The following is an 18,775-nucleotide window of genomic DNA, read 5'->3' as shown; positions in this document are numbered from 1 at the left end:
TTAAAATCAGATACAATCATTATTGAGTTTTTGAACCTCGTATTAACAAGAGTATTGCCTCGTATTACTCCCCTGACGCCAAAGTTTATTTCGATCTCTAAAAAATGGAAGCAGCATCCACTCAGTCACCTTATTGAATACCTTTCCTAAGCTTCTATCCCTACTGGGCTGATCTGCCACCGTCCCCGTGGTGCCCATTTTGTGGGGAGGATAAGAGAATAGATAGTTTTCTTCGTCACCGGTTCGCAAAAAAAAAAAAAAGAACCGTTTAGATGCAATGTTTGGGCAAATAGTAGCGATTAGTAACATCCCTTCTTGGACATTGACGCAACGATGCTTGCTTAGCCGTTGAAGAATCGATAATTGTGCCAGAATTTTTCGGTCACGGACAAGAGGATGATTTTTCGCTCACAACCAACGGTGCCGACACCGACGCCGACGGCGGAATTTCTGCGATACGAGCTCTTTAACGCTGTTGCGTTAATATATTAACGCGATAGCGTTAAAGAGCTCGTATCGCAGAAATTCCGCCGTCGGCGTCGGCGCTGTTGGTTGTGAGCGAAAAATCATCCTCTTGTCCGTGACCGAAAAATCGAAAAAGCTAGAAATAAAATAAAAAATAAAAAGGTTGGGTCCGAGTGAGAATCGAACCCAGGAAATCTGCGTGGCAAGCAGGTGTTCTACCACACAGTCACGCCTCTGCTTAGAGCTGCACTGAAAGTAACTTTCATGCTTCCCAAAAATACGCGTCCTATATACAGGTGTCACAGTACGAGATGTAATATCGCAGTAATATTGCGTGGTGCAAGCGTACATTGCCATCGGGCGTCACACCTTGTCAATATCATAACGACTTGGTGGTTTAAAGATAGCCACCTATTACAAAAGGCGCACACATTACTGCGCGTATTCCCTTAAGACCACGTAGTGGGTGCATCGCAACTTCGAAAAAGATTCTCGCGCATAATTGCTCCTGGTTCAAAGTATGCTACCCATTACATACGGCACACACCTTAGTGCGCGCATTCTCTTAAACACTCGTAGTGTTCCAAGTGCGCACTAGGGGCAGGATATCGCTATCGTGTTCAACTCTTAAAGGCGAAGCTTAAGTGTCCCCCAATTTTTTTTTAATACCGCTACCTTAAAACAGCAATTTCGGCTTCGTTATCGAGAGGAGCGGCTTCGCAGTGACGTGTCAACACAAGTCTGACATCACGGGAAGGCTGCAACTCGCGACATCTAGCAACAACTGTCAGTTTGCTGTCAGTCGCACGCGGTTCTCGTAAATAACGACAAGTGAATTGTCGTCCACAGACTCTGACAGCAATTTCTGCGATATAGGCTGCATGCAGGACGCAGATTTTGCAAACCCAGTTGACTGTGTTTTGTCGTGATGTCCGTTGCGGTGGGGCTGGCTTGCAGATGCTGTTTTATGAAACCGTTAAGCGCACGAAGACGGGAACAAGAAGACGACACACAGAACGCTTAACGGTTTCATAATGTCAATGTGCCAACTAGCTCGGACCCAGCCTCTGATGCAGATGCTGGGCGACGAAAACATTAAAATCAAAGCAATATATTTTATACCTGTTGTCTGGCTCCGAGTGTGTGGAGAGCGTTGATAGTGTACACCATCCAAACGAAAAATGTCCCTTTTGGGGAGCCTCAAAATCGTGTCAGTACTCCTCTAAAGGCGAAGCTTAAAAGGGTCCCCCAATTTGTAAATGACCCTTTAAGCATGCATAAAAACAAGCTGTTTGCTGGAGACCATGGCTGTGTGCTGACCCTGCTTTCAGTGCAGCGTCGTCCCCCCCCCCCTCGCCCCATAATGGTCGGATCCGAAAAAAAAAAAAACAAGCTTTGCAATGAATGCAAAAATTAAAATTAAGTGATGACGTGCTTCTCACAACGGCCTGCCTTTAGTCCCCGGCTTTCCGGGAATGCAACATCAGGGAATGCAGTTCTTGGAATGCAACATCAGGGGTCCTCGGCCGCCATTATCAAAAACCTGCATGGACATAACCCGGAACTCTGAACAATGTCGTCAAGTCCGACTGAGCAAATGTATGGGACATGCTTGGCGCCCTCCTTCAGTGATTAGGGGTGTAGTAGAGTGTCCGCATATTGTGGCCGGGACAAAGACAAAAGAAATAAATGTATTGCTGTTTCAAATAGATAGAATCACATTCTTTTCATTGTGGTGGGCTCTTTGTATGTGTTTTTTTTTTCTTACGCATTTGAATGCAATTTGAACGCAAAACCACTTCTAAATCATGCGGTACCTCTCGGCAGAGAGACTGATACTTAATGTTCAGGTTCCGACTACACGTCAGTGACCTTTATTCTGGTTGAACACATATCTTCAGGGATATCATAAATAAATCGTGTGATAGTTGAACACGAGCATTATAGATGCACAATCACCGTGCACATCACGGCGCGGGAGTCCTTTTTTCATCAAGTTCGACCTTCAGTAGCGGCGGGAAGGTATCGAAGGGCGCCTGAGTGACGAGTGAGCGCTTGCAATTCAGGAGTGCTTCGTACCTACTCAGCGGAGACACCAAGGCAACGCCAGGCTGCTGTTCTTGCATTAGACCGATGCGCTCCGACGCCAACCAGCTTTTTTCTAAATACAGCGGCAACGAGAACGAGGGAAAACGGCCGAAGAGCGTGCTGCCCCCGCAGCCGGCGGTAGCGCCCAGCCGCGGTACGTGTAGGGGCGGCGCGTCCGTTTCCGTTCGATTCGACGTTGCCCTCGAGGGCCGCCTCATGATGCTCTCAATAGTGAAGGAGCTGTTGAACCGTCCGTCAGCTTTCGCCGTATCTGCGGGCGTCGCCGGTGGGCCGACGTTGGGCTGCGCGAGCATCTCGGGAGATCGCATTGCGCTAGACGGTAGCGGCAGCCTGACGGGTGTCGACAGGTCGAGCTCGTGGTATGGTCTTCCCGCCACGGCGGCTGCCGCTGCTGCGGCGGCGAAGAGTCGGTCATGCTTAGTGAAGGTGACTGCGGCCGGGCAATCCATATCCATCGCGGGCTGTTTCTTCCTGCGTTTCCTGCGCCTGAAGTTGCCGTTCTCGAACATGGACTCGCAGTTGGCGCCCAACGTCCAGTAATGACCCTTTCCCGGTTTGCCCTTCTCGCGCGGCAGTTTTACGAAGCAGTCATTGAGGGAGAGGTTGTGCCTAATGGAGTTCTGCCAGCCTTGCTTGTTGTGGTGATAGAAGGGGAACCTGTCCATGATGAACTTGTAGATGCCGTTGAGCGTTATCTTCTGCTCTGGAGTGCTACGTATGGCCATCGTGATGAGAGCGATGTACGAGTACGGAGGCTTCATCGCCCCTTCGGCGACCGCCAGACTCGTGATTTGCGACAGGGCACCGACGTCTGGCCGGTAGTAGGAGCCGAGCGGATAAGGAAGAGAACCCGCTCGTTGTTCTGGCGACGAGAGACATTGCCGGAAACTTTCGGATGCTGGAACCAGGCACCCGGGTGGATAGAAAAATTCAGAACTGCAGGCGCCTGCATGGTCCAGCGCCTGGGTATCAACTGACGACTTCATGTATGTATGCCTGCAAAGGAAACGGAAAGTTTTTCACAATGAAGCCCAGCGCTAGATGAAGTGAAGGGAGTGGGTATAAAGGATCTGAAGCCCTGGACCCCATTTCTGACCACAGAATAAATGTGTAGAAGGGCGCTAAAGGGCACCAATGCTTCATGAAAAGTGAAAAGGAAGGGTCAAGGCAGCATCTGGTGTCTCCCTTCCAGATAACTTAATCCTGCTTCTGGTGAAGTCACAAGCAAAATTCACGTACCAAGCTAGTGATTACTTGTTATTCTCGTGTTTTTATATCTCGGGAACTGTTTTTTTTACTTCTCCGTTGAACTTACCCGAGTTCCAGCTTTACATACCTATTTCACGGGCATGAAGGCACAGGTTAAATGCAACGACATCTACATGTGTAAGAAGTGCATTCTTTAATGGTTTATACTTCGAAAAAGAGTTAAGAGCGTACATTCATATTACGAAACTGGAAACCATTCATCCTGCAAGGTCATTCCAGGCTGTTTTATGTGAGACTGCTGAAGTATGAGGCACTTGTGAAAGGTGCACTCCATCTGCTTTATTTTTCAAACCAGAGCGATGCACGTATTCGTGGAGTCTTGAGTTATAAGCGCAATATGACGAGCGCTCGGCGTCGTATTCTGACGTGCCAAAAAAAAGATAGGATATCAAGCGTCCAGTTAAAAAAAAGAAAACACGGCGAGAGTACGTACGGCGGACCCGCAAGTTTCTCGTATACCGAGTCGGAGCGTCATGGCGGATTCTCTCGGGCACAAACAAGAGTTTGTTTGATAGTACGCAGGAGACAGTTACAAATTAAGTTTAAGCTTATCGCCTCCAACTATGTAATTTAAACGTGTGACCAAGTCTTATTAGAGAACACAAAACTTAATTACCAAAAGTTTGCCAGTAAGTCAGTAAAACAAGGTTTGAGTAGACCAGTGAAACTCGTCTCACAAGGCGCGTCCGCCTAAAAGGAGCACTTGGCTACACGCCAATGGCTGTCTTTGATAGTTCTACTTAAAATTCAAAGTAAAAACGTGCCACCTTGTATAATATGTCACTCGAGTGTCACAAATGTTGATCAGGGCGTTAAGCACTAATTTCTTAGATCTTGTGGCGACGCTTCGAAAGATTATAAGATGTACAGAACTGAGCCTATTGACCATACGTTGCGTAAAGATGAAGTGATGAAAAGACGAAAACTGAAGAGAAAGAATGTCGTATGCAGTGATTCTTTTTTTGAATGAGCGCAGCTAACATTCAACAACTGCGACACAACGTATTTACATAAATAATCGATATTTAGACAGACGTCAGCCTACGAATCTGTGAACAGGTGCTGCGAAACAGTGCCATTCTGTTTTCTCCACGTATAATATTACGTTTTCTACGAGGCGAAGTACAATAAGCAGCAATAAATTAGGATTACCATATCGCATTCAAGAAGTCTTGTTTTCGTTTCAATAGTTGCTGTAGAAAATCGCATTTGTGCAATATGTAAATATAAATTAAGCTCACGAGAGCTGCCATGCGAGCTTCCTGGTAACACATCTTGAGCAGGTTTCCTTGTAGCGCAAGTAAAAGTGAGGAAAAATGTATACACATATGCGTGTGTCCATACGTGTTTACATTTATCCTGGATTTTATTTGCGCGTATATGTCTCCTTTTCCCTCTGCTCTGGCGTGCGCGATCGCGCTGGCCGAGGAGAAGTGCGGCCCTCCAAAACTGGTCTTTTGTTTCATAGGTGCGCTATCCACCAATTATATTTTGTTACTTGTATTAACTAATTTGCATACTGTACAATTATTACTTACGATTGGTTGCCAGACAATTGTTAACTTGTGCTATAAACAACCCATTCGGAGTGTGTCGCCTGGGGTCTCCCTCACTGCGCGCGGGCTCGCCGTCCCTTCAATGTGATGGGCCGAGCTCTATAGTGCGCAGCGGTGCGATAGGTCCACGGCCTGAGACAAGCGTGGAAGCGGCCCCCTACATGGAGCTCGTAGTTCTCGGACCCGCGGTGGTGTTTGGCACGTACGGCAAAGAATAGCGAGGCCGTGCATGCCGGGGTCATTTAAAATAAAACACAACATAAAGGCTAAAGGAAAGAAGACAACAAAACAAACACCACAATATATATATATATATAATGTCACGCATATGGACGAGCAAAACGAAGACCGGTGAACGTTCTAGCCGTACCGAGTGGAAGTTCACCGGTTCAAATCAGCCCCAATGATGAAGCAAAGGTAGAAAACGTACTTTGAACACTGAACACAGGCACTGCGTTCAGACTTAAACAAAAAAATAAAGATGTTAAGGCGTTAGACCCCGTTTCCAAACTGAGTGTCCCTCGCCCTCCAAACGACATATGCACAGACCCTGCCAGCGCACCGGACTCGCATCGGACCCCTTTGCTGAGCTTGCTTAATGGAAGGCACTGGTGAGAAAGGGATAACTCCAAGGCAGCAGGAAAGAGACGAAAAATTAAACGCTCTCGCAAGGAATCTTCTCACACCTCCCGTTCTAGCCATGTCGTTCGTACCGGGCACTTGGAGGGCTGAGCAAGGTGGAGCACAGTTCAGTGCTGGAGACACGCATACTATCTTTCGGGCGCACCGCTGATGACGTGTAAGCCTATATACCGAGGGCGACCTTGTGAGCCGGCGCCTTTTTATTGCGGGTCCTTGACGCAGTTGAACGACGTCGGGGCCAGTCCGTGTAGGTTTCGGGTGCGAAACATCACCGGTGGCGATCTACAACCGCCACTCTCGACGTCACGTTGGTGAGCACCGAACTCGTCTTGAATAACACCAACCCACCACGCATCTTTTACACTGGCACGGTGTCGTTGTCCATGACCGGTGGGTTTCCTCATACCGGTGTCCTTCCTTTTCGAATCCACAGCGACGGGTGTTTGTGATGCGGCGCTCACCTCGGAAGCGTCCGTCGGTCCAGCGGTCCCAGACTCTTGAAATTCCATACGCGGCGTCTTGGTCTTGGGTAACTCATGTTTAACACTGGTGTCATCGGTGGACGTGAAGGCGCTTCGCCTCTTGAGGTTCCGTCCAATTCTCGTCGTGTCACCGGGGACGACCTTCTGGAGTACAGCGGTCTTCGTCGTCGTCGGATGTAGCGCGTAGGCTTCCGGTGGTTTTGAGTTAACGGCAGAACCGTCGCAGACTCGTCGTGTATTCGACGTGGCAACGCGACGACGCTTCACGACGGCCATCTTCCTGCCCGAGATGGTTTTTCGAACAGCGGGTTCGAACGCCGTGCTCGAGACCCATCGAGGGCCCAGCCATGAGGTGTAGTCGCGCTTTTCTAAGCAACGGCGATGTCGGTTCGCCGATGCATCTGTCGTCGACTCCAGGACGACTTCGTGCCTCTTTCGAACGCCGTCGTAGAACCGCAGGTGCTCTTCCAGGGACTTTTCAAAAACGCCCAGAGACGGTAGAGCACCGCTGTTGTAGCGGCACGCGGGCCGCAACGGCGACATGCTCTTGGTCGCTGGAGTCGCTTCATATATCTGGTCGTGGGAGCGACACTGTCGACCTGTAGAACGATCCATCATCCGAACAAGCAATGGCGTTCCAGGCACCACGCGCCACGAGCACATGCGCAGAGGATGATGATAATATTCCTATGACATAGCGCGTACACTGACCGGTGAACGTGCTTGCCATCCCGAAGTAGAAAGGGAGAAGAAGACCAAGTGGAGATCTCGATGAGACTTTCCCTCCAAAATCTAAATTTAAATCTCCGAGATTCTTAAATAACCGGTCACAAGATTGCTGAGCGCATGCACAAACAAATAACATAATAGTCACAGACGCTTCCTTTAATGACGAAAAGGCAGGCGTATGAACTGCCTCGCATTTGCTTCGATGGTCATTCTCTTTAAGGCTGCCAGGTTTCACTCCTGTAAACTCCGTTCGAGTGGAATGAGTGCGGTATAATAACAGATTCCAGGGGCATAGCCAGAAATTTTTTTCGGGGGGTGGGGGGTGGGGGTAGAGATTCAACCCCCCGTTATGTATGTTCATGCGTGTTTGTATGTGGGCATCTACATATACGCATGCAAAATTGAAAGTTTCGTGTTGGGGGTGAGCCCCGCTCCCCCTGGCTACGCCGGTTACAGATTCTCTTTCGGCATGTACAGCTCTTACATCTTCAGATAACTCACGAGCCCTAAAGACGTTCCGGACATTAGTACCGCCCCAGCTGAAACACCTAAAGTTATTGTGGATTCCAGGTCACTATCGATTACAATTAAGTGACCTGGCCGATTCAATAGCGCGAGCATAGCTGGGTGGACCAATAATTACGGTACTTCCAATAGTGGAATAAAACAGAAATCAGATATAGAACATAGATCAGATAGAAAATTAGCAATATGCATAGATATGATGGAAACAATAGCAAAAGGCAGACTATCAGCACCTGAAATTTCCATGTAAATCTCCGCGGACCCAATCTATACAATCAAAAGTTATGATCACCATATTTCGATGCCGCGTCCCCTCCCTAAACCTATATTTACACAGGGCTGGTCGGGCGATATTGCCTCTCTGTCAGTTCTGCGAAGAAATAGAAACTAATGAACATTATATTTTGTCATGTCGCAGATATTCATGACTTAGCAAAAAACTTCTCGTTATTCAGCTTTCCAAGATAGGTTTAAACTTAACTGCAAAAATTATATTAAACTGCGGTGCTTCCGTTTTGGGATATTGCCAGAGTGATGCATTTGATGCGGTTTGTATTTTATTCAAGCTACTAAAAGTGTACCACTTTAATATCTAATTTAACAAGTTCACGAGGGATGCGATGCGGGCTTCCTGGTAACACATCTTGAGCAGGTTTTCTTGTAGCGCAGATAAAATACAGGAAAAATGTAGACACGGACGTGTGTGTCCACGTGTATTTACCTACATTTGTCCTGGCTTTTATCTGAGCTACAAGAAAACCTGCTCAAGGTGTAATCATAATAACGTTTTGCTTTTAGTGTCTAACATCACGTTCTAGGAATGTAGTGCACACTCGTTGTCTACTTCATTTTCCTTTCAGTTACAATAATATCAGGGGTTTAACGTCCCAAAACCACGATATGATTATGAGGGACGCCGTAGTGGAGGGCTCCGGAAATTTCGACCCCCTGAGGTTCTTTAACGTGCACCTAAATCTAAGTATACGGGCCTCAAACATTTTCGCCTCCATCGAAAATGCAGCCGCCGCGGCCGGGATGCGATCCCGCGACCTTCGGGGCAGCAGTCGAGCGCCATAACCACTAGACCACCGTGGCGGGGCTCCTTTCAGCGACAGTCAACTATTTTAAAATAGTCTAGGGTTGACACCTGTTACAAAGCAGATACGAAGGTCCTGGGCCAGCTGTCTCCAAACGAGTTTTCCTGCTTCTTGGACACCCCCACCCTCATTTCGGAGGACGGATTTACCTACACCTGCTGTCTTTTCCCTGAACTGAGCGCTTCGGCGGGAAGCTGGCTGCTACACGCGGGTCCCCTCCGTGGGACGCGTATTTGCATCGAGTGTGCTTTTGGTTAAAGCTGGTGCCTTTGTTCGTAAAAGGATTATCAGTTCCCCGAGGTGGCATTGTCCCCCCCCCCCCCTTTTCTTCCGAACTGGTCGGACGTGGAGAGTGAGAGCGCAGTGGTCCCTGGCGTGCCATCCTGGGGGCGGTGACCTATGTGTCGAAGAGACGGACCCTCCAAAGGCATGCATGCTTGTGATTGGACGTTTGCTAGTTATGAAGCTTCAAAGGCATGCACGTTTGTGATTGGACATTTCCAATTAAGGAGTTTCCCTGTCTTTGTATTGAAGCGTATTTAAGGAGCAGCAGAGCGTCTGCTCGGCACGGATCGATCGGACTAGATGTCGTTCTGACGATCCTGTCCTCTGATATGTTGTAAATAAACGTCTGTTAAGTTTTCCTCAACGCCGGTCTCTCTGCCTCGGCTTCCTGCTGTTCTGGACGTCCCTGGGCCTGCGGTACGACTCCCACCACTCAGCTTCACGCTACCCCCTGGGTCCACATCTGACAACGTCCCCGCTCGTAACAACTGGTTGCAGCGGTGGGATGGATCCAAATGCCCGTTTAAAGGCGCGTTTACACTAGAACGACACGACACCGATTTCGGTCTGCCGACTGTCGCCGGGAGTGTCTTTTGTCGTGCCGTCATCCTATTTACACTGAAACGACGCCAACAATCGGCCGATCGTCTGTGAAAGACGCCGTCCGCGTCTTATCGTGCTCCCAGCCTTTCGTCGGCCGATTCTCTTGTCACACAGAAGGCGCGCACACCGACACCGACTAAACTGGCCCGCAAAAGTTGAAAACGGGGGAACACCTGCAGCTCATTTCGGCCGTCCTCCCTCCTCTACCATTGTCCCTCTCGGGGTAGCGGCGCGGCCCCCGCCACCCCTTCCGGCGTCGGGGGACGGGGGTGCGGACCGACAATGGGAAGCAAAGAAAAGACGTCGGAGGGGTGCGCGAGATGCCCATTGTCAAATGCCCGAGTATGTCGAGGGGGATCTCCCCCAAGATCTACCCCTTCGACGTTCGAAGCAACGACATGGGAAAATTTTCGCTCGGCCACCGATCTCCCGAAGACCTCCCGACGACACGTCGGCCGTTACGTTCTGCTGGTGTTTTTGGTCTGCCATCATGTTACACTACTACGACATGCTGTCTTTGGAGGCGTCGGCGTCGTCGTCGCCCTACTGTGACCAGACGGTCCGGCGACATCGTCAGCGGACGACTCGTCGGACGACCGTCTGCGTCTGCCTCGTGTCTGCGTCGGTGTCGTGTCGCTCTAGTGTAAACGCGCCTCACCTAAGCGTTGTCAAAAGCAGTTACACCGTTACTTAAACCCTTTTTGCGTACTTCATTATTGTCATTCTCACCTAATTAAGGTTGCCGTTTACAGAACAGCGTGTCCATTGCGTGCAAACATGAACAGCGTGCAAAACCAGGTTGTTGAATTCTGTAAGCTTCTTCGTTCTTGCCCTTTGTTTACGGAACCCCAAGGACAATCGGCTCAAGTATGCCCGCACAACTCCTACGGAGATCGAATAATAAAATAACCGTGTAACACCCAGAATCGCTGACGACAGTGAAACTTCTTTTCTTAGAAGCTTCGTTTGCTTATCAATGGTGATTTTTTGTAGGTTCGTACAAGTACGTCTCCCAATGATTGTGGCTATCATTTTCCGTGGTACTGAACACACTGCTAAGGCTGCACTCTATAGAGAAAAAAAATTGACAGTGATGTCGAAAGAAGTGAGCGGCTCTGGGGAGAAGGGAAGTGTAGATGGTGGGCATCGACTGTGTTCGCGTATGCGAAAATTTTCAGAAGTGTGGTGCAAGACGATGGCGGTTCCGCCCTTGTGTGCGATGGTTCTCTTCGGGGTGTCTTCTCACTATATATTGAGAGAATTCCGCACCACATGCGTGACGTGATTTTCCAAAGGAGAATTTTCGCGTCCCTCTCCTCCTGGCCGGACGTGGGGGCGGCCGGCCAAAAGACACTGTCAACCGGCGGCCACACCGTCCCCAAGAGCTTAACATCGTGTCCCTTTAGCCTAATTTTGCGGGACTCGGGCATTGCTCGCGCTCGTCTAACAAGCACTGGGGCGAGACGGGGTTTGGGGAGACCAGTGCGTAAGGGTCTTGGCCTCTCCGGCCGGCGGCGATCCTTTGTTCTTCGTCGCCGGCCGGTGGTTACGTCGTCTCGTCGGTCCCGGCCTCTGCGGGTGCTCGCGCCCTTCCGCAGTCTCGGAAGTCCCGAAGTAGCGCCTCGCGATTGTTCACCGACTATTTCTCTGACCTCTGTCTATGTCTGTTTTTTCTCTCTGCTCCGGGGTGCGCAATCGCGGGAGCGCTGGCCGAAGGGTAGGTCGGCTTTCCAAACCTGGTCCTTTGTTTAATAGGTGAGCCATTCGCGGCCACCGATTGTTATATTTTGTAACTTCTATTATCTAACTGGCGTACTGTACAATTATGTTACTTACGATTGGTTGTAAAACAATTTTTAACTTCTACTAAAATCTCGCTAAAAAAATATTAAAGCCAGTTCCACGCCTATGAAATCTGAGTAAACAGCGGAGCTGGCAAGCAGGCGCCACCAACTGGCGAAAGCAGATGAGACTTCTTTCAACATCTTCTTCTTCTTTCTTTTTTCTTTAACTGCTTCTTTCTTTCTTTATCTCTTTCTACATGTTATTCTTCTATCTTGTTTATTTCATATTTCTCTCTTTCTTTATCTATCTATATATTGCCCTCTCCTCCTTTCCTCCTCCTAACCGTCACATCACTCCTTCTAACCCTCACTTCTCTTTCCCACCCCTTGGTATACTATACTGTTCATGGTAGTGCTATGGTATACCCTCTCACCTCCTTTTCCACTTCCTTTCTCTCCTCCTCACCCTTAGATCAGTCCTCACCCATACCTTCTTTTCTCATGACCTTGCTAAACTATATTATATAAGGCTATGCCAAGCTTTACCTCCTCCCCTCCTCTTTTCCTTCCTCCTCACACTCACATCACTCCTCCTAACCCTCCCTTCTCTTTCGCACCCCCTTGCTATATTATATTATGCACGGCTAAGCTATGCTACGAGGTGCTTGGCACATTCTAAAGTATACTACACAAGTCTATGCCATTCCTTACCCTCTACCCTGCTCCTTTCTTTCCTCCTTACAGTCAAATCTCTCACCCTCACTTCCCTTTCTCACCCCTTGCTATACTATACTATATATGGCTATGCTATGCTAGGAGCCGGTTGGCACATACCCACTTTCAGTAGCGTATGCCCGCCCGAGTTTTTGCGTCCCACGCCGGAATTGCTGCAAGCTTAAACAGCTCCGCTCTTAATCCACCCATTTAGGGAGAGTCACCTAGGGTCTCCAACACAGCGCACGCGGGCTCGCCGTCCCTTCCCGATGAATGGCCGAGCTCCAGCGCGCAGCAGCGCGATCGGTGCACGGCGCGAGACAAGCGTGGACGTGGCACCCTACGTGGAGGTCGGAGTGCTCAAACCCGCGGTGATGTTCGGCGCGGGCGGCTAAGAGTAGCGAGGCCGTGCGTGACGTGGTCAGGTAAAATATAAAAGAATATAAAGGTAAAAGGAAACAAGACAACAAAACAAACACCACAAAATATATATCTGTATGTATAGTATATAATATCGCGCATATGAACGAGCAAAACGAAAACTGATGGACGTCTTGCCTCCCCGAGTAGACGTTCAACGGTATACATCAGCCCCAATGATGAACCAAAGGTATAACACGCACTTTGAACACTGAACACAGGTACCCTTAGTTCACATAAAAAAAAGAGAGAGAAACCCACCAAACCAAAGATTCACAATCTATGCCAGCGCGCCAGGCTCTCCTAGCCCCACTTTGCTGAGCTTTTAATGGAAGGCACTGGCGAAAAAGCGAAAAGCGCGAGGCAGGAGAAAATATGCGAAAAAATTAAACGCTCTCGCAAGGAATCTTCTCACACCTCCAGTTCTAGCCGCATCGTTCGTACCGGGCACTTGGAGGGCTGACCAAGATGGGCCACACTTGAGTGCTGTAGACACAAATTCGATCTTTAGGGCGCACCGCTGTGTGAGTCTGTCGAGGGCGACCTTTGTTAGCCGGTGCCTTCTTGTTGCTGGTCTTTGACGCAGTTTAACTGCGTCGGGGCCAGACCGTGTAGGTTTCGGGCTCGAAACATCTCCGGTGGCGCTCTACAGCCGCAACTCTCGACGTCACGGTGGCGAGCGCCGAACAAATGGTCTTGAAGAGCGTCAACCACCCATGCATCTTTCGCGCCGGCACGGTATCGTTGCCCGCGACCTGTGGAATTTTGCATACCGGATCCCTTCATTTTCGGGTCCACAGCGACGAGTGCTTGTGATTCACCGCTCACCTCCCAAGCTTCCGTCGGCCCAGCGGTCCCGGACTCCCGAACGTCCAGAGGCTGCGTCTTGGTCTTGGGTGATTCATCTTTAACAACGGCGTCATCGGTGGAAGTGACGGGAGCTTCGCCTCTTAAGGTTCCCTTCAATTCTCATCGCGTCACCGTGGACGGCCTCCTGCAGTCCAGGGGTATTCGTCGGCGTCTCGGAAAGATCCAGCGCGTAAGCTTTCGGTGGTTCTGAATTAACGACAGAACCATTGCAGACTCGTCGTGTATCCGTCGTGGCGACGCGACGACGCCTCACGACGGCCATCTTCCTGCCCGAGATGGTTTTTCGAACAGCGGGTTCGGTCGCCGAGCTCAAGAACCATTGAGGACCCAGCCATGAGGTGCTGTCACGCTCTTCTAAGCAAGTGCCATGTCGGTTCGCCGCTGCATTTGTCGGAGACGCCAGGATGGCTTCGTGCTTCTTTCGAGCGCCGTCGTAGAACCGCCTGTGCTCTTTTAGAAACTTGTGATCGCCCAGACAAGGTACCAGAGACTGTCTGTAATCACTCTGAGATGGTAAAGCACCGCCGTTGTAGCGGCAGGTGGACCTGAACGGCGGCATGCTCTTGGTCGCAGGAGTCGCTTCATCCGTCTGGTCGTGGGAACGACACAGACGACCTGTAGAACGATCCATCGTCCGAGAAAACAATGGCGTTCCAGGCATTCCAGGCACCGCGCGCCACGAGCGCATGAGCGGAGGATGATGATGATATTCCTGCAACATGGCACGTACATTGACCGGTGAACGTGTTTGCCGTACCGAGATAGAAAGGGAGAAGAAGCCGACCGTTGAGATCTCGATGAGATTTTCCCACCAAAATCCAAATTTCAATCTCTCAGATTCTTAAACAACCGGTTACAAGATTATCTGGCGCAAGTACAAACAAATAACCTAACAACCATAGACGCTTCCGTGAATGATGAAAATGCAGTCGTAGGAATTGTCTCGCATTTTCTTGGGTGGTCATTCTCCTTCAGGCTGCCAGATTTCACTCCTGTTTTCGAAGCTGAGCTCTTGGCTATCATTCTGAAGCTGCAAAAAACTGCCTTCGAATGAAATCAGTGCAGTTATAACAGATTCCAGGGGCGTAGCCAGAAATTCTGTTGGGGGAGAGGGTTTCACTTCCCTTTGTGTAAGTTCGTGTGTGTGTTGGTATGTTGGCGTCTATATACACACTGCATGTTTGAAAATTTCGTGGGGAAGGAAGGGTGGTTCTTGAACTTTACAACCTCCACCCCCCTATCGGGGATAGATTCCCTTTCGGTATGTACGGCTCTGGCAGCTTCTGATAACTCACGAGCCCTAAAGACGTATCGCACGTTAGCACCGCCACGGCTAAAACTCCTAAAGTTATTGTGGGCTCCAAGTCACTGTGGATTACCATTAAGTGAAACGGCCTATACAATAGCGCAAGCATCGCTGGGTAGACCATGGATGTCTCAGCGGATTCAATTTAGACAATCATAAGTGTGAGGGGGAGACAGAAAATTAGGTGGGTAGATGAGATTAAGAAGTTTGTAGGTATAACGTGGCAGCAGAAAGCACAGGACCGGGTTGATTGGCGGAACATGGGAGAGGCATTTGCCCTGCAGTGGGCGTAGACAGGCTGATGATGATGATGATGATGATGATGATGTTGATGATGATGATGATGATGAAGTTATGTTCACCATATTTCGATGCAACAACCCCCTTAAACTTATATTTACACAGGGCTTGTCTGGTGATAGCAACCTTGTGTGAATTCTACGAAGAAATAGAAACTATTGAACATTATTTTTTGTCGTGTCGCAGATATTTTTTACTTAGAAAAAAAGACTTCTCGTTATTCCGCTTTCAGAGATAGGTTTAAACTTAACTGGAGAAATTGTACTTAGCTTCGGTGCTTCCGTTTTGGGATATTGCCACAGGGATGCCCTTGATGCGGTTTGTAATATTATTCAAGCTACTAAACACATGCAACTTTAATCTCTACTTGAACAAATATTCGTAAAGTAATTTTTTTTAAAATGTGTTGCATTTCTATGGGAAAAAAGTCTTGCATATCTATGGGAAATTGTTCTGGTCAAGTTAATACAGCTGTCTGGTCTGCTTGCGCAATCGCACAGTCATTGCATCATTTCTTTGAAATGTTATCGTTTATTTTCTTTTCATTTACTATTTTATCATTATGCAATCTTCAAATGAACATGTAAATTTTAAGATATATATATATATATATATATATATATATATATATATATATATATATATATATATATATATATATATATATATATATATATATATATATATATAGTTTGAACGGAAAGCGCTACTGTTAAAATACAATAAGAAAGGTACATCTGCATCCGTATGTCGACTTTTCTTTAACATACACTGTAAGTTGTCACGGAGGTCGCGTAAAGGTTAATGAATCTATAAAATGAGTGTTTATGTGATTACACGACGTAAATTAACAAACGGTTGAACACACAGTGAAGTCATATCAAAGCGGCGTTGTATTTCATGCAACTTTAAAAAATTCGGGGAGACCCAGTGATGAAATTGATCATGATGGCTACTTACGGAATGGTTCAGAGGGGTTCTCTTGTATGATATAGGAGCCGCTAGCAGAGACATAAATATAATAGACAAAAAATAATAGGCCATAATATGAGTTTCAAGTAAGAAAAAAAGGGTGGCCGAGATTTCTCCTCTCATTTCCACATCGCTAACCTTTGTTTCGTATTTTTCGTCACTAAAGGCACGTGCAATGCACCAACACCTTTTTTTTTCTCAATAACTAATACGGCATTGAGACACTTTGCAAAATGTATACCGGAAGAGTACTTCGGTAGCGATTGGCCACCTGTAACACTTGAAGCGAAACGCCTAAATAAACGTATATTTGACACTTCAAGCAACCGGCGTTATAATATCGAGGGCGGCACTGGTACGAAATAGCGTGACAGGAGAATGAAACCCGAGCTGTTAGCAAGCAGTATCTCATTTTCATGTCACACAGAAATATTGCCTCGTGATATCTCAATTCGAGGTCCTATAATAGGTCGCACGTCTCCGCTTGAACCGGGAAAATAATTCCTCGTGCGACTCAACATCAATGATGGGACGGTTAACATGCTTACGTCTGCAAAGCGTGCTTGCACACGAAGGGAATCTTTGAAGTAGACGCAAGCAAAGTTGACGCTCGGCTGGTGACGTCGGCCAGCACTCACCGTAGAATGCGAGCAGACGACGAAGAGAGACGAGCTCGGCGGCCGAGTGCGCTCAGCGAGAGGCGCGAACGAGCAGTCCGATCAGCGGCGTGGCGGAACCGTTTCTGATTAAAAACCACCCGGCCTCTTCTTAACAGCGCAGTTTATATATCTGTACGTCGACAGAGGGACTACATACACAAACAGTCGCCCCCCTCTCCCCGCCTCCTCTCTTCCCGCGCGATAGAGAAATATAAATGTTTTCGCTTCTGCTTCCTTTATGCCGGGCGCCTAGGAAAAATAAAGGTCTCCCCCTTCCGAACACATCCCTCTCGACGAATATTTATGTTTAGATACATTTTATGAGCCTCCTCGTTCCGGTCGCCCGGTCGGCGGCGTGAATCAGCACGCACCGTGGGCGGCGTTTGTCGACAGCGCCGAGAGATGTCGCCGCGGCCCGGACCCCGCGCGCGGGAGCCGCGCCGCGAGCTCGGCGCGTGGGGCTGCCGCGAACTTTGCGCGTAGGCGGTGCCGTAGCCCGGGGGGCGCGAGTACGAGATGCGACACGCTTCATGAGCTGACCACATGAGTTTCACTTACCCGTAACCTTAAAATCCTAAGGGGAAATTAACGAGTGACAAAATCATGTCACAGCGGTAATGGTATACACCTTAGAAACTTCATTCACATTCACTTCGCGAAAAAAAGTTTTTTTTTTCTTCTTTTTTTTAGTGTAACTGATTTGCGCAAACGCGGACACAAGAGAAAAGTCGACACCACAAACGCGTTTATGTTGTTTGACTTCTCTCTTGTGCCCGTGTTTGCACGCCCTGTCTCTTTAACATGAATACTTACCAACTAATTTAGCTCTGTTATTTTAAGATTTGGGCAAGTTGGTGCGAAAAGATTAGCGTGCACAAAAACACTGAAGGAAGCACGCACACGCAGGGCCTGCACTTGTCCTGTGTGCGCGTGTTTATTTCAGTGTTCGCCTTTTCGAGCTAGTGTATACCTTGCCAAAAGTTATTTTTGCTTTTATTGGTAGACATAATGACGGCCAAAATCATACCAGTTGAATTGCGGCCGGAAACAACAGCGTCGTTAAATCATGTCTTACGGAACAGATTTCGACGTATACATTTCCTCGGACACAAACTTTGATAGATTGCCTTTCTTGGTTGTTTTAGAATATAATATATTCCTCAAGTGTCACGCAAACAAGTATATAAACTTAACCAGATTATGTCATAATCAATAACGTCACGTCTATAGTGTAGGAACTTCCATATGGCCTCAGTGACGTAGGCAGAAATTTTTTTCGAGAAGGGGGGGGGGGGGCTTGATCTGAAGTGGGGCCGGGGGCCGGGCAGGCAAGTGTGGTCGAGTGTCAGTTTATGCTATGTATCCCACGGCATAAAGAAATTTCGGGACGGGCATGTGCCCGGTATGCCACCCCCTGGCCACGCCACTGCACGGCACCGCCACCAGCTTCACGTTCTTGCGCCTTCCCTGTTTTACCAAGCCCATTATAACGGCGACGATGACTATTATGGTGCGGCGGAAGCAGTATCTATCATCGCTATCTTTAATGTCCACCTCAACATTGGTTAGCTGAAAGGGGCTCATGGAAAAGTGCTAATGAAACAATAAATAAATGACTAGAGAAAAGATGTAAAAACTCACCAAACTTAACTAAGAAGCATTAGAAAGGACGCAAAGATGTCGGAAGCCTGCCTCTTTGCAGTGTGTTGCTTTCGTAATTTTCCAGTACAGTTGAGTGGGTAAATATTTAAATTGTAGGAGGGTAGCGAATTGGGCGAGTTGGAAAATGCTCATGATGCGCAAACGGAACACGGTCGTCCGTGTTCCGTTTGCGCTAAACATCATGAAATATTTAAATGAAAGCCTGGTACGTGTTTGATCCCATCTCTTTTCCTTTGCTACTAGGTCACACCACGACAGTGCCGAAAGAAGTTTAAAGCATGTATGACAGTTTTCTATGGAGATCGTGTGATGGAGAAACATTTTAT

The 18,775-nt window shown here is 48.2% G+C and overlaps 1 protein-coding gene across 1 annotated transcript; it reads right to left on the bottom strand.

Moving 5' to 3' along the window:
- Positions 1-2,342: 2,342 nt before the first annotated feature.
- LOC119378833 (forkhead box protein L1) lies at positions 2,343-16,891 on the bottom strand. Its single transcript, XM_037647855.2, has 2 exons — positions 16,767-16,891; positions 2,343-3,570 (listed from the first exon to the last, which is right to left on the bottom strand). Exon 2 carries the CDS (start codon positions 3,558-3,560, stop codon positions 2,433-2,435), a length of 1,128 nt encoding a protein of 375 aa, XP_037503783.1. The 5' UTR covers positions 3,561-3,570; positions 16,767-16,891; the 3' UTR covers positions 2,343-2,432.
- Between the last annotated feature and the right edge of the window lie 1,884 nt (positions 16,892-18,775).

This window comes from Rhipicephalus sanguineus, chromosome 1 (assembly GCF_013339695.2).
Source record: "Rhipicephalus sanguineus isolate Rsan-2018 chromosome 1, BIME_Rsan_1.4, whole genome shotgun sequence".
Classification (NCBI taxonomy): domain Eukaryota; kingdom Metazoa; phylum Arthropoda; class Arachnida; order Ixodida; family Ixodidae; genus Rhipicephalus; species Rhipicephalus sanguineus.
Note: the sequence above shows the minus strand (reverse complement) of the source record. Positions and strands in the feature narration are given on the sequence as shown.